The following is a 15,066-nucleotide window of genomic DNA, read 5'->3' as shown; positions in this document are numbered from 1 at the left end:
GGAGTGGTAAATTTAAAAAAAAAAAAAAAAGAACTGGGAGAAAAAGTAAGAATCACTTGCAATTTACCAGCTCGAGAGGAAAATAGGTTGGCACAGTTATCCAAATCCATTTACTTGCAGTCATCATACTTAAAATTTAAACCTATTGGGGTCGGGAGTTTGGCCTAATGGTAAGAGTGCTTGCCTAGCATGCATGAAGACTTAGGTTAGATTCCTTGGTACCATACACATAGAAAAAAAGCTGGAAGTGGTGCTGTGGCTCAAGTGGCAGAGCGCTAGCCTTGAGAAAAGCCCAAGGACAGTGCTTAGGCCCTGAGTTCAAGCCCAGGACTAGCAAAAAAAAAAAAAAAAAAAAATTAAACCTACTGAAAAAACTTAAGTATCTCATCATTCCAAATTAAGCAGCCAGTGAACATTGAATTTATGTGTGGATTTATTTTCTGCCTGTAGTTTTCTCTCTCTGTCTCTGTGTGTGTGTGTGTATGTGTGTATGTGTGTATGTGTGTGTGTGTATGTGTGTATGTGTATGTTTGTATGCTTGCAGGTCCTGAGGCAGGGCCTGGGTACCACTCTCAAAGCTCCACTTATGGCTTTTTGGTGGTTAATTTGAGATTAGAGTCTTTGAACTGGAGTCCTCAGATGTTCAACCCCTCTAGTAGCTAGGATTATACATATGAGCCACCAACTCCAGGCTTTTTTTTTTTTTAATGGTACTGAGTCTTGAACTCAAGGCCTTGTGTGTACTAGATAGGCACTCTACCACTTAAACCAGAGCACCATCTCTTTTTAGTTATTATTTTTAGATAAGATCTCATAGTTTTTCCTGGGACCAGCCACAGACAATGATCCTATGTATCACTGTGTCCGCACATGCCACCATACCCACGCTGTGTTGAAATGGGTATCTCACAAAAGACAGCAGTCCTCCTGGGCATTGCCTCCTGAGTAGTTAGAATGACAGCCTGATACACTGTGTTAGTCAGCTCATGTTTTTCTTAAATGTTAACTGACCCCTTTTTACACATTAATGAGACCTTGTGAACTTAATTTTTTTGTGTGTAATTTACTTCTATTATTTTTGTAGAGTTGATACACAGAAGAGTTTAAGTTAGCATGAATCAGATAATGACTACAATTCTTTTTGGATTATGTCTTCCCTCACTCTCTCCCGATTCTTCCCTCTCCTTCTCCCAGCTTTTCTTTCGCATCCTCACCTACAGTTCAATTTCCACAGTGTCTAAGTACCACTGTCGTATTTGTTTATCTTTGTTCCACCTTTTCTGTATTCCCCTGATCCTCCCAAATACAAACAAATTAATAAACGAGACAAAAGAAAAAGAAGACAAAAACATCAACAAGAGCAACTAAAAAATGTCTCATTTCCTTTTCTTGGAGCTCATTTTATATGAGCATGTAGCTATAGAGCCTTTGTCCACCACTGCTATGCATATCCTCTGTTGGCTTCAGTGTGTGAGTGTCTAGTGACCTATATAATTTATCATGTCACTGTGTGTGTGTGTGTGTGTGTGTGTATGTGTGTGTGTGTGTATGTGTGTGTTTCAGTGTGTTTCTATGTAGATTTATAGGCACATTCTAGTTAACACAAATGAGAGAAACAGTGTAACCTATGTTTCTTTGGATCTGGCTTACTTTGCCTGATATGCTTTTTTCCAACTCTTTCCATTTCCTTAGGGATAGTACAATATTGTTTTTACTGATGGATGAGTAGAGTTCCTTTGTGTATGTATGCCATATTTTCTTGATCCATTCATCCACTGAGGGACATCAGTGGATTGATTCTATATCTTGGCTCTGGTAAACAGTACTTCAGTAAACATGGCTGTGCGCAACGCTTTAGTATGGCATTGTTTATGTCCTATTGGATAAATGCCTAGAAGTGGGATTGCTGGGTCATAGGGGAGCTATATGTTTAGTCTTTGAGGAACCTCAAAGTGGTTGAACAAGTTTACATATCCAAGAGAACAGTAACATTCTCTTTTGTCCATATCCCCACCAGAATGTATTACTGTTAGTTTTCTTGATAATGGCAATTCTAACTGGGGTGTTGCTTTGATTTGCATTTCTTTTTCTTTTGTTTTCTCTTTGGCCAGTCCTGGGCTTGAACTCAAGGTCTGAACACTGTCCTTGGGTTTTTTCAAGGTTAGAGCTCTACCACTTGAGCCACAGTAGCACATCTAGCTGTTTGTGGTACCAAGGAATCGAACCTGAATCTTCATGCATATTAGGCAAGCACTCTACTACTAGGCCAAACTCCCAGCCCTGATTTACATTTCTTTTATGGCCAGAGATGTTGAACATTTCTTCATGTGTCCATTTGCCATTCTTACTGCTTCCTTTTGAGGTGAGGAATTTTAATTCTGTTGTATGTCTGTGTTATATTTTTTTTGGGGGGGGGAGAGGGTCATGGAGCTGGGCCTGGGTGCTGTCCCTAAGTTCTTCAGCTCAAGGATACCACCCTACCCCTGGGCCTGGGCACTGTCCCTGAGCTCTTCAGTTCAAGGCTACCGCCCTGTCCTTGAGCTATAGCCCCATTTCCCATTCTCTAGTGATTAATTGGAAAGAGTCTCACTTTGTATTGCGCAGCCTGGCTTTGAACCTTCATCCTCAGATCTCAGCCCCCGAAGTAGCTAGGATTACAGGCATGAGCCACCACACCCGGCTAATGTTACACTTTTTAACAATCCTTTCATGTCACTTTTTCATGAAATATTTCAAATACATACAAAAGTATAATGACCACCAATCATAAGAACGTAACATTTAACATTAACAGTTGATTTGAATATTTTGTCACATTTGCTTCAGAGGTGCCAATTCCATACCCCACCACATCCCTTCCCCTAAACTATAAACCATTTGAGGACTTGTGTCTTTGCCTTTTAATTTTGACAGATATGTGGATATGTGTAAATGTATGCATGTGTAATGAGAATTTCACTTGTTTTCCACATAGGTAATCTTTACTGAATAGCTATTTTCCTCATTGAATTACATGAATATGTGTAGGTGTGGGAATATAAACTCAAGTTTCCATGTAATCATGGGTCTTTCTGGCCTCAGTCCTTCATGAATTTTCCTCTGCTAAATGCCAGTATTATTGTTTTAAATATTATAAATCTCAAATATGCTTTGGCTGGGGATGTAGCTTAGTGGTAGAGTACTTGTCCAGCCTAAGCAAAGTCCTGGGTTCCATTCCAAGAATGGAAGGAAATTAAACATACACGAACACTTGAGGCCGGGAGTTTGGCCTAGTGGTTAAAGTGCTTGCCTAGCATGCATGAAGACCCGGGTTTGATTCCTCGGTACCACATACAGAAAAAGCCGGAAGTGGTGCTGAGGCTCAAGTGTTTAGAGCTCTAGCCTTGAGAAAGTCCAAGGACAGTGCTCAGGCCCTGAGCTCAAGCCCAGGACTGGCAAAAAAAAAAAAAAAAAAAAGAACACTTGAGTGCTTATTTAATGTCTTAGAAGGGCAAGTCCCATACCTTCATAATTATCATAGGTATTTGTTTTTAACTTCAGCTTTTCTGTGTGAATTTGATGATTATCTTGTTTTGTTCTTGTGATAACACGAGCATCCAATCAATAGCCATTTTCATGGTTTTGTTGATTATTCTTGGAACCAAGTTTCAAAAATTCTAGAAGCATGGGCCAGGAGTTTAGCCTAGTGGTAGAGTGCTTGCCTAGCATGCACAAAGACCTGGGTTCAATTCCTCAGTACCACATACATAGAAAAAAAGCCAGAAATGGTGCTGTGGCTCAAGTGGAGGAGCTCTAGCCTTGAGAAAGCCCAAGGACAGTGCTCAGGCCCTGAGTTCAAGGCAACTGGTAACAAAAATTCTAGAAGCAATAACATTTGATTAGATTGTGGCCATTTCTATTACCCACATGTATCTAGTTAATATAGTTGATTAGATTAGTTACCTTTCTCAGTGGTCTTGACCGAGAGTCTGTGTCATTACTCCTCAGCATTAAGCACAGGGTTAGCTGAAAAGGTAACAATGGTCATCTTTGTGCTTTTATTTTTTGGTTAGCCATGAGCTTAATCTTTTTTCTTATATCCTAGTCATTTGTAGCTTTTGTTTTAAATTTGATATTTTTAATTATATTTTATTGTCAGGGTAACGTATAGAGGGGTTACAGTTACATTCATCAGATAGTGGGTACATTACTTCTCCAACATTGATACCCCTTCTCATATTTTAAATTTTAGTTTTGAGCATTAACTATTGTTCTTTGCTATTCATCTATGACTCACTTGTAGTAATCTCAGCAATTTGCTAATAACCATTTCCTTCTTCATCTTTATTCTTTCTCCCATCCCAAACATACTGAATTCTTATGTAATGACTTACTTGAAATGGTGTTTTGACCTTTTAAAAATAAACTTATTTCCATATTTAGCGTGTGTATGATGAAGAAGTGGAGGAGCCGGTGCTCAAGACAGAGACAGCAGAAAAAGCGGAGCAGGTACTTGTGTTAAATTGCTTTTTGGATGAATTCCTGACCCTGAAAAAAAAACAAAAAACAAAAAAAAACAGAGTTACAGTGTGGTGATGGTCTGGGGGGTGGATGTCAGGGAAATGGCATCTAGTCTCTAAGATCATATGGAGATTAAACTTCAGGATTCTGGAATAAGAACAGAGAAGAGATCAGCAAACTTTTTCTGTAAGAGTAAAATAATTGCCCCTACAATTTAAAAAAAAGGTAAGATAACAAATACTGTAATAGCCAGGCATCAGTGGCTTATACCTATAATCCTAGCAACTCAGGAAGCTGAAATCTCAGGATCTTAGTTCAAAGCTAGCCCTGACAGAAAAGTCCATGAGACTCTCTGTCTCTAGTAAACTACTCAGAAAAAGCCAGAAGTGGCACTGTGGCTCAAGTGGTAGAGCACTAGCTTTGAGCACAAAGAAGCTCAGGAATAGCACCCAGGTCCTGAGTTCAAGCCCCAGGACCAGCCAAGAAAAAAGAAAAATTGTAATATATGATTATGAACCACATAGGCCAGTATCTGTTCTCTTTTGTTCCCTTCTACCTTTCCACTTTCCTTTTCTTTCCACCTCCACGTCGTCCTCTTCCATTTTTTCTTTTAACCCTTTAGAAATCTAGAAGCTATTTTTTTTTCTTTTAACTCAGGGCCTGAGCATCATCCTTGGGCTTTCCTCAAGGCTAGCACTCTACCACTTGAGCTACAGCACCACTTCTGGCTTTTTTCAATGTATGCAGTACCGAGGAGTTGAACCCAGAGCGTTGTGCATGCTCAGCAAGCACTCTACCACTAGGCCAAACTCCCGGCCCCTAGAGGCTATTTTTAATTCAGTGGATACACAGACACAGGTCATAGACTGAGATTCAGTTTGCAGCGTTTTCTTTTCTTTCTTTTTTTTAACATTGGGTGATTATTTTTCAGGTTAAAAAGTCTTCACAAGATAAATAAAAGAAACTCAAGAGAAGTAAGCAATTGAGACCTTGTCAAAAGAACATATTAACTAATATGGATCAAGAAAAACTTCCTGAATATCAGAGTGAAATTTCTTTTCTATACCTCCTAGTTGCCTGGCCTTCCTTTTTTGTAATGAGTTATATACTTCAGAGCCATTAGTCTTTCGTAAATCATCAAGCACCTCTTCTTCATGTCCCCTCTGTTTCTGCCTTGCATGTTTCTCTGTCCTCTGCCTGGCATTCTTGAGGAAAACTGGCTTGTTATATTTAAATTCTGAGGAAATGTCAGCCATGAGTGGGTCATCAAGGTTAGGTTCTGACAAGAGCAACTGGATAGAGGTCAACACAGCAGCAATATTGGTGGATGGTCTTCAGGCACCTTTTGGTAGCAATTTGAGAACATCTAGACAACTCATTCCAGCAGAGTCAATGTTTGGATAATAGATAGGCGTCAGAAATCTAATTTGTGGAAGTTCAAATGGGTACCTCTCAGGAATAGTAACTTCCAGGTTGAAAATACCTTTCTCATAAGGTGTATTGGTTCTACCTAATATTTGACCTCAAAGATCATCCATTTGGTCCTTTTCCTGCCAGTATGTGATGCCTGGAGGAGGATCTGTGGCTAGCATCTGAAGTTTTCTTTTCAGCCAGGAGGCTTTCTGCATGATTCCCAAGTAAAATGAGCCTACACAGTTTACCACTTTACACCAATGGATGCTTGAGATGGACTGCACGAACTCACCGTACCACAGTAATGTGCGCACTCGCGCTTCCTCTCTCTGTCTCTCTCTCTCTCTGTCTCTCTCTCTCTGTGTCTGTCTCTCTCTCTCTCTCTCTGTGTCTGTGTCTCTCTCTCTCTCTCTCTCTCTCTCTCTCTCTCTCTCTCTCTCTCTCTCTCTCTCTCTCTCTCTCTCTCTCTCTCTCTGTTTTGCCAATCCTGGGGCTTAAACTCAGCCAGGGCACTGACCTTGAGCTTCTTTTCCTCAAGGCAACTTGAACCACAGCACCACTTCTGGCTTTTATGTGGTACTAAAGAAGATGAACCTAGAGCTTCATTCATGCTAGGCAAGCACTCTACCACTAAGCGGCATTCCTAGCCCCATAATTTGCAGCCTTCTAGACTAGAGTTATCTAATGCTCTAGTATGCTCTGTATGAGTTCTTTGAAGACCAGGTTGTCTCTTTTAGTCTTTAGTCTTAATCCTACCAAATCAAAATGATAAAAGACTGTAGATTTAGTGTGCCTACACTTGAGGCCCCCTGAATGCCACAGGTATAAGTCACTTGAGAAAACTGGCATTCTTACCAGTAAGTATTAATTCTAAAGTTGAAGTTGTTAGACTGGGAAAGAATATTAGAACCCAGATAGAGGGTTTTGTCTGTTTCAACATATTTAGGAAAATCTTTTTTTTTTTTGTCAGTCCTGGGGCTTAAACTCAGGACCTGAGCACTGTCCTTGGGCTTTCTCAGGGCTAGTGCTCTACCACTTCAGCCACAGCACTGCTTCTGGCTTTTTTCTGTGTATGTGGTAATCTGGGCTTTGTTTATGCTACGCGAGCACTCTAGCACTAAGCCACGCTCCTGGTCTCTGACCTGCTACTCTTAAAGGAATGAGACCCCTGGAGATATTTTTCAGCAAGACTTGAGGAAGAATATTGTTTTGAGATGATAAACAGGATAGGCCATGGATGAGATTAACTCTCTTTTGGTATGGAATACATTTATTAACTACCTTCCTTAACTGAAATTGAAAAATCACATCTCTTTCTGGAGCATATCCGTCTAGCTCTTAGTTCCCAAGACTGCTGTTACACCATTAATAGGATACAGTCATGATAAATTTAAATGTATAACCTTTTTTCCTTTTCAAGAAGTGAGGAAATGATAGGTCATTCATTGTTAGGGGTTTTACACAGCTTATTTAACAGAATCATCACTCAGTATTCACATTTCAGTTTTTGTAGACGAGGAACCTAAGTTTCTGGAATCTTAGATGGTTTGATACCGTCTAGAAAGTGGCAAGCTTGGGATTTAAAACATATGGTCTTGCATCAGAGTCCTTTTCAGGGCCTCTGCAGAATGTGACTTCTGCTAACGTTTTTAGTTTAGATTGTTGCAGAGCTTGAAAGTAGGCTTTAGAGAACAGATGGTATCTACATTGGAGATCATCACTGAATGGTATTGTGTTTACAGGAGAAGACCCGGGAGCAGAAAGAAGTAGATCTGATTCCCAAAGTCCAAGAGGCTGTGAACTATGGTTTACAAGTCCTAGACAGTGCATTTGAGCAACTTGACATCAAAGCAGGGAACTCGGATTCAGAAGAAGATGATGTTAATGAGCGAGTGGAACTAATCCTTGAACCAAAGGTAAAGATACTTGAGTTCAGGGACTTGGTTACAACATATTTATTATTATACGTTTAGTATATATTATTATGTCAGGTATGATGCTTTAGGAAGCTGATCCTTTGCTAAGGTGTCTCTTAGCAATTCTAAATTGACCTTAAGAGAGAAATACTTGATTTTCATGGTTCATGGATTAGATAGGTCATAGCTCCTCCTGTCAGGTTGGGAGAGGAGGGGATTAAATGAAAAACCATAAGTACTTAGAGAAGTGACATAGCTGGAACACTAGAGTGAAGATGAGATTTGAATTTTTTTTTTTTTTGGTAGATTGTGGGGCTTTGAACTCTGGGCCTGGGCATTGTCCCTGAGCTCTTCAGCTCAAGGCTAGCACTTTACCACTTCAGCCACAGTGCCACTTCAAGAATTGGGGTGTTTTAAGTTATCTGTATCTACATATACACATATATTTATATATATATCATCTATATATACTTATTTGTAAATGTTTTGAAATATGTGTACATTGTAGAAAAACCTAACTGATGCTAACTTTTATATGTGTGGTGAGGAGGTGTGCACCCCCTCCTGATGCCAAGCGGGTCATGGTGGGGCCAGGTCGGAGTGGTGGGCCCTGGACCCTTGATCTGATTTGGACCTTGCCGCGTGTGTCCCTGACCAACTTAAAGCCCAATCCCGGCTCCTGGAAACTGAGTAGACGTCAAGATGTCAAAGAAGAGGTAGGAAATGTGGCCGAGGCCATAAAGGAGAAAGGCAGAGAAGAACTTAGTCCAGATTGGGCTTTGAGGGAGGCTAGACACCATTTTATCTCCGAATCCCAAAGTATGGATTTAATGAAGGACATAGCTTCAGACGACAATATCATCCTTTGAGTATAAAAAAACTGCAGTATCTTATTGATTTGGGTCAAGTTGATCCATCACAGCCTATTGACCTAACCCAGCTTGTCAATGAAGAGGTGTAACCATCCAGCCATATAAGAGGGATTATAGAGTCCAGCTGGTTGAAGAGGGTACTGACACATTTCAGGTGAAAGTTAACATTGAAGTACAGTTGGCTTCAGACTTAGCCATTGCTGCAATTGGAAAAAAATTGGTGGTGTTGTTACTACAGCCTTTTTTTTTTTTTTTTTTTTTTTTTGCCAGTCCTGGGCTTGGGCTCAGGGCCTGAGCACTGTCCTTGGACTTTCTCAAGGCTAGAGCTCTACCACTTGAGCCTCAGCACCACTTCTGGCTTTTTTCTATGTATGTGGTACCGAGGAATCGAACCTGGGTCTTCATGCATGCTAGGCAAGCACTTTAACCACTAGGCCAAACTCTTGGCCCCTACTACAGCCTTCTATGATCCAAGAAGTTTAGAAATTCTGTGCAAGCCTATTCCATTCTTTCTGCGTGGACAACCCATTCACAAATGAATGCTTCCACCTGAAGAACTGATACTGTATTACCTGATGCCAAGAACCGAGGTTACCTGGCTTACCCTGCCAAATTTCCTGAAGCAAGACTTGAACTTGCCAAGAAGTATGGTTATGTTCTCCCTGATATCACTAAAGATGAACTCTTTAAAATGCTCAGTACACGGAAAGATCCAAGGCAGATTTTCTTTGTCTTGCTCCAGGATGGGTGGTGAATATGGCAGATAAGAAAATTCTCAAGCCTACAGATGAGTGTCTCCTCAGGTATTACAGCTCATGAATTCCTTCCAGGAAGGTAGTTATGGAATAGTACCAGGAAAAGGACTGAAACATACAGTTTCTCACTGTATTCTCCAAATGTGTAATTCTCCAAATGGTGTGTGCCATCGCTATAATTATAGTTTTTTTTCATTTTCTCCTAAAATTAAAAGTGCAGAAAGCCAGGACTGCATATAGGAACCAAATCTGTGTGGGTTGTGTATTAAAGATTCAAATTCTGGTTGTCTGTTGCAGAGTGATTATAACTAGTTCATTTTGTCATGCTCTCCTCTAAGCTTTGTCCTGTTATTGTTGTGAAGCAGAAAGAAGAGAAATGGAGAATTAGCTTGACTAACAGGTGGTAGAGCAGCTGCTGGTAAGCAGCTGTGTTCTTTTCATCAGCACATGGAGGAAGCTCTGTTGCCCAGAGCCCTCTCCTGGGAGGGAGATGTTTAGGAATATGATTGAAGGCTGATGAATGGCTTCTAAGCATATTTTCCAGCAATATTGGAGGTTGGTGGGAAAACCGAAAAAAACAATTGGTTGTAAGAAAATTAAACTCACTTCTGTTCACTTGGTTTTTTTTTTTTTGCCAGTTGTGGGGCTTAAACTCAGGGCCTGAGCACTGTCCTTGGACTTTTCTCAAGGCTAGAGCTCTATCGCTTAAGCCACAGCACCACTTCCAGCTTTTTTCTATGTATGGTTCAGAGGAATCGAACCCAGGCCTTCATACATGCTAGGCAAACACTCCACTGCTAGGCCTAACTCCCAGCCCTGTTCCTTTGTTTTTGAGATGACATCTTGAATACTTGGGCTCAAATGATCCCCCTGCTTCAGCCTCCCAGGAAGCTGGGAATACAGGTGAACTCTTCCATACACAGGCTATTAGAATCACTTGATAAAAAAGACAAGAACTAGTAAGCTTACTTAGCTTTTGGGGGGTATGTTGTACTCATAGTATAGGAAAGGTTAATTTACTGTATTCACCTTGAATAATTGATGACAATTTACAGTAGAAATAAAGTAATTCCTGGCTAGTTTTTTTTTAAATAAAATGAAAAACAGGAAAAAAAAAGTGTGGTGAGAATACCTAAACCACCCTACTCTTGAAAATCTACTTACTGTTTTGTTGTCACCCTGAGATGTATGATAAACACATACTGCAGTCTACTCCGATCACCATGTGCCATAGATCTCCAGATCTTTTTTACCCTGTGTAACTCAAATTTTGTACCCTCATTTGTCTCCCAATCCTTAGGGCAAAGGTAAGATTTGAATTAGGGTTAGAGGGCCTTTAAGAACTACATAGACATAAAAATCTATGATGGACTATGTACTCTATAGAAATAATGTTTTATTACATAGATTAATGCTTAAGTTTAATTCTGTGATGGGCTATGTACGCTATAGAAATAATGTTTTATTACATAGATTAATGCTTAAGTTTAATTATGTTCTGAAACCTAAGTGCCAGTGATTGTATACAGAGATTCCCTTCCTAAATACTTGTTTGTTAAACATGACATTTGAAATATGATTGTAAAAATCAATGTTAATATGGTCTGGAGTTTGTCCTAGTGGTAGAGTGCTTGCCTAGCATGCACAAAGACCCGGATTCGATTCCTTAGTACCACATACTTAGAAAAAGCCAGAAGTGGTGCTGAGGCTCAAGTGGTAGAGCTCTAGCCTTGAGAAAGTCCAAGGAAAGTGCTCAGGCCCTGAGCTTAAGCCCAGAAATGGAAAAAAAAAAGGAGAGTGATAAGAATCCAAGATTGTGTAGCTTATGCTAAGAAAGACTGGTAAGCTTATGCTAAGAAAGAGTAGTCAGAAGGCACTTTGCATGTTTCCTACTTTAAATCATTATAAGTAGGACCACCGTGAGATTCTCTTTGTTGGCCTACCAGATGTTTATTGTCTTAAACTTTGTTTCTCTTGGACTGTTGAAGATAGTGGAACAATCCAAAGTCACATGACAATAACACAATAAACACAGAAGGTCACCATATTAATATATGTGGTATGTGAGAGTGTGCCAGTACTGGGGCCTGAAACTGAACTCTTGCTTAGCTTTGAATGTGATCCTCCATATCTAAGCCTCTTGAATATCTGGGATTGCTGATGTAAACCTGGCTGCTGTATGAGTCTTGAGAGTCCTTGTGACACCTGGTGCCTCATGAATTAAAAGCCAGAAGAAGTTTTATTGAAAAAGAAATGTACTTTTTACTTGACTTATGTAATGTAACCCCTTTGTACATCACCTGTATAATAACAATTTTTAAAAATGCCACAAGAAAACATTGGTATTCAGTAGCACGTTTCTTCCCAGTTTGAACTTCAGAGTCATTTCAGATTGGAGTAGATGTAATTGCTAACTTGTGTTTGCACAAGCATGTGTAGTCTTAGAAGTCAGCAATGGACCTGGGAAAGGTATTGGTGTGAGACATCAGAATTGTTCTCTCCTGATCCCCATGGATCTGTTAATAAAAAAGAGAGGTGATGGCTCAAGATAGTGCCTCAGTGTAGTCAGCAATCTGTTCTCTAGCTGTGAAGATAGAAGGGATTGCTAGGACAAGGTTCTTTGTTCACCTGAGAGCTTTCACTGGTTTATAATAGGCATGGGACCACAAGAAGACTGAAATGCAGGTCTCTTAACATGTATCATATGCTGTCTTACTTTACCAGTGTCACTTTTCTAAGTTCTGCAGTCTTGAACACCTAGAAGGGAGCAGGATGACATTATTTTTGTTTCTTGCACTATTGCTTTCTCTCCCATACAGAGGTCCTTCTCAGTCTTTTGGATGTTTTGTTACACTAACTTGGTATTTGAGTGGTTTCTGTTGAGTGGTTTCTTTTCATACCTTCTGGGTGGTGTTGCTCAGCCTATGCTCTGAGCAAAAGTGATCAAATTCTTCCCTTCTTGCCTTATCTGTCTTTACTCAGAACCTGGATGCGTGCACCCACTAAGACAGCAGAAAGCACCATTTTAATTTTCTTCAGTATGCTTCTTTATAGATTGGTAGATACTATGGAAGTTCTCAAAATGTATATACATACAAATGCAGTATAAAAAGTAGTACTGGTGAGCTAAAAATTGTTTTGTAGTTGTTTTGAGACAGGGTCTCACTGTGGCAAGCTGGCTTTGAAAGTCAAGATCTTCCTGTTTCAGCCTCACCTGAGTACTGAGACTAGACATGTGTGTCACCACACCTAGCTTTTCAAAGAAGTTGTAAGATCACTGAGGTACTGCTTTTTGGAAGGGTACTGAAAGAGAAGGATTTATTTAGATTGCTAAAATTTTCAATTTGTGCTTTTGGTTCTTTTTAACATTTTCTTGTGAGGTTTTCCTGGTTTTGTTACTGCTAGTAAATGTGTTTTGTTGTTGTTGTTGTTGTTTGGCTGGTCCTGGGGCTTGAACTCAGAGCCTAGGTGCTGTCCCTGAGCATCTTTGCATTCAAGGCTAGTTCTCCATCACTTGAGCCACAGCACACGACCAGCCTTTCCTGGGTAGTTTGTAAGAGTCTCACGGACTTTCCTGCTGGATTGCCTTTGAACCACAATACTCAGCTTTCAGCCTCCAGAGTAGCTAGGATTACAGGCGTGAGCCACCAATACCTGGTTTGGTAAACCTTTTGTAGATCTTTGCAGTATTGTTTGTCATGGGCACTTGGTGATAAATTTGGCTTTACATCACCTTTTTTACTTAGAGTTTGACTTTTTTCTTTTTTCAAACCAGTGATTATTACTTTTAATTCTGCAACTTTTTTATTCTTCCCTCCATTATGCCACTTGTTTGAGATACCAGGTCGGGCAGGATGTCATCTGGACTACTTGAATTCACTTTTAACTTGGATGGTTAATGGCTGGCCCCTGTTGCTATTGCAGGATCTGTACATTGATCGTCCTTTACCCTACCTCATTGGATCAAAGCTCTTCATGGAGCAAGAAGATGTAGGACTCGGAGAGCTGTCCAGTGAAGGTACTCTTCTTCATTGTTTATACAACATAGTAATAGTACAAGTAGTACAATAGTACAATAGTACAAGCTCTAGCTTGCCAGCTGATAAGATTTTACCATTGCCTCTTCACATATGTTCTCATAGTTTTACTGGACCTATTTGTGAAACATCAAGCCCCATTACTCCTAAATATTTCACCATGCATTTTTTGAGAACTAGGACATACTTTTTTTAGATATCATAAGGATTAAAGCCAGGAAATTGTACTGAACAGAATCCTATTATTTAATCTTCAGTCATATTCAGGTTTGGCTAGTTGTCCCAGTGATATCCTTTTCTATTTTACTTCTCGCTGATACCTTAGACCAGAATCTTTTTTTTTTTTAACCACATTTAGTTGTGAAAACTCCCTAGTCATCTTTTAGACTTATAAATTTCTCAGACTATTTTCTTTTCATGACCTTGACATCTTGGAAGAGTTCTTTTTTGTATCTTGTGGGGCCATATTTTGAGATTATATAAATTTCCAGTTCTTTACTGGAATAATGACACTTTAAATTTTATTCAATAGAATAGCTTTACCTAAATCTGCTTTTGAATGACAGCTAGAGACTTCAAGAAAAAACAACAGATGTCTTCTTGTAAATACTGCTGCCTAACTCTTTTTCTCTTCTCACAGAAGGTTCTGTAGGCAGTGATCGTGGCAGTATTGCAGACAGTGAAGAAGAGAAAGAAGACGAGGTAAGGGTTGTTTGGTGTGACTCGGGAATGGTGTATGGGAGATAGAGAATTTATTGAGCGGCCTAACTGCCTGCCATGTGCATAGACAGAGTGAGAGAACTGCCTCCATCTCCTTGCCATTATCCTTTCTCTTTATTTACCACCAGTCACTTCCAGCATTTTTTGCAGAAGAAAGTGGCTTGGATATTTTGGTGGAATCACTGTTTGCAACATAATTTTTTGAGTGTATTCAGTCTTCACATAATTCTAGGGAAAACATTTGCATTTAATACTTTTTCTTTACTATAAGCTATAAACTAAAAAAATAGATGATACTTAAACACTAGCTCTGCTGCCACCTTGAACATTTGCATTTCAGCTGCACAATCTGACTCCTAATCTAAGGACTAGGGGTTTCACTTATTCCTTTAGATGGGCTATTCAAAGCCGGAGGCTGGTGGCACACACCTATAATCCTAGCTACTCAGGAGGCTGAGATCTGAGATCACAGTTCAAAACCAGCCCAGGCACAAAAGTCCATGAAACTCTTATCTCCAATTAACCACTAGAAAACCAGGAGTGGTACTATGGCTCAACGTGGTAGAGGGCTAACCTTGAGCTGAAGAGCTCAGGGACTGTGCTCAGGCCCAGAGTTCAAGCCCCATGAATAGGGGGTGGGAAAAGATGGGATATTCATTGTTGGAAAGGGTAGAGACATCTTGAAGGATAGTTGGTGATGGAAATTCTCTGAAAGGAGACAGTTTCGTGTGCCTGTTTTTCTCTGCTCATCCATTCATCTTTCTATAGTCTGCTCCTTACCTACCTTTCCTTTAGCCTTTCCAAACACAAAAGGTAACAGTAGTAAACAGGCTGCCCAGCAGTAACCTTACTA

At 40.0% G+C, this 15,066-nt stretch overlaps 1 protein-coding gene and 2 pseudogenes across 4 annotated transcripts in view; 2 read left to right on the top strand and 1 right to left on the bottom strand.

The window, feature by feature from the left end:
* The window catches only part of LOC150054461 (WASH complex subunit 2A-like), a 69,729-nt gene that overhangs the window by 6,692 nt on the left and 47,971 nt on the right, over positions 1-15,066 (top strand). For all 4 annotated transcript variants that reach the window (XM_090346801.1, XM_090346798.1, XM_090346800.1 and 1 more), the window contains exons 4-7: positions 4,423-4,488; positions 7,656-7,829; positions 13,381-13,474; positions 14,134-14,195. In XM_090346801.1, the coding sequence (XP_090202927.1) occupies positions 4,423-4,488; positions 7,656-7,829; positions 13,381-13,474; positions 14,134-14,195 (396 nt within the window). The remainder of the gene's footprint in view (positions 1-4,422; positions 4,489-7,655; positions 7,830-13,380; positions 13,475-14,133; positions 14,196-15,066) is intronic.
* LOC150054463 (ubiquitin-conjugating enzyme E2 T pseudogene) lies at positions 5,511-6,128 on the bottom strand (annotated as a pseudogene).
* LOC150054462 (large ribosomal subunit protein uL15m-like) lies at positions 8,411-9,520 on the top strand (annotated as a pseudogene).

This window comes from Megascapheus bottae, chromosome 15 (genome assembly GCF_031878675.1).
Source record: "Megascapheus bottae isolate mThoBot1 chromosome 15, mThoBot2.hap1, whole genome shotgun sequence".
Classification (NCBI taxonomy): Eukaryota; Metazoa; Chordata; class Mammalia; order Rodentia; family Geomyidae; genus Megascapheus; species Megascapheus bottae.
The sequence above is the reverse complement of the archived record's forward strand: the minus strand, read 5'-3'. Positions and strand labels throughout refer to the sequence as shown.